Source organism: Notothenia coriiceps, unplaced genomic scaffold (assembly GCF_000735185.1).
Source record: "Notothenia coriiceps isolate Sejong01 unplaced genomic scaffold, NC01 NC01_scaffold00031741, whole genome shotgun sequence".
In the NCBI taxonomy this organism is placed as follows: Eukaryota; Metazoa; Chordata; class Actinopteri; order Perciformes; family Nototheniidae; genus Notothenia; species Notothenia coriiceps.
The window spans coordinates 15366-16276 of record NW_011364442.1 but is presented as its reverse complement, the minus strand read 5'-3'; the positions used below and the strand labels follow the sequence as shown (position 1 = coordinate 16276).

The 911-nt window shown below is 34.8% G+C and overlaps 1 protein-coding gene across 1 annotated transcript in view; it reads right to left on the bottom strand.

The window, feature by feature from the left end:
- Positions 1-733: 733 nt before the first annotated feature.
- Positions 734-911, bottom strand: part of LOC104960224 (nesprin-1-like) — a gene marked incomplete at both ends in the record, with an annotated part of 14686 nt that continues 14508 nt past the window's right edge. Inside the window, one exon of the mRNA XM_010788202.1 lies at positions 734-911. This exon is cut by the window's right edge and continues 1 nt beyond it. Coding sequence (XP_010786504.1) covers positions 734-911 — 178 coding nt within the window.

The following is a 911-nucleotide window of genomic DNA, read 5'->3' as shown; positions in this document are numbered from 1 at the left end:
TGTAATTAATAACTGCATATCTATCAATCTATGTGTCCTTTGATGCCAATCTTTTCGTATTTTTTATTTATTAATATTTTATTTTTTTGTTTTTAAATCACACGACCGCCCTTCAAGCCAATCAGAATCGAGCTTTTGGAGCAAGTGAGAGCTAGTGAATATTTCTGCAGCTGGATGAGAGCACGGATGTAGCAAATATTGATGTATATATATGAATATAAATATGTTTACTGTTAATATTACTGTTGAATATTATATATAACACTATTAAGGCATAAGTAGCTTTCAAAAATGCTAAAAATTGTTAATTGTTCATATTACTGTTCAAAATTATATAATATCATAAAGACAGAAATCACTTTAAAAATGCTTTAAAAATATGTTTACTGTTGATATTACTGTTTAATATTGTGTTAAGAATGTTTATAACAGAAGACACAATGAATGTAATGAATGACAAACAAAAGATAAATACAAAACATTTTTAGGAGAATAACTGATTATTAATTATTAACACAAATATATATTAAGAAAATGTATTAAGCTGTATGATTAATTTGTCATATTTTCCATCATAATGTACTCATCATTTAAAACATTTGCAACAGTGGGGTCCCCGCCAGAGGATAATGCTATATGGGGGTCCTTGGCAGGGCAAAGTTTGGAAACCCCTGCATTAGGTCATATTAGTATACAAATGCTTCGAAATAAAAATGTTGTAGCGAGAACTCACACTTGTAGTGATGTCCTTCCATTCCTCTCCTTTCTGTTCTGTGTGCGCCATGAGGAGGCCGACCCCACGGCGTAATGACACCCAGCGCCTCCAGAGGGCGCCAAGCTCGCCGTCCTTTCCGACTCCACAGCCCTGCATCGGACAGCCGGCTCTCAGCTCTTCTATCTTCCCTGCCAGG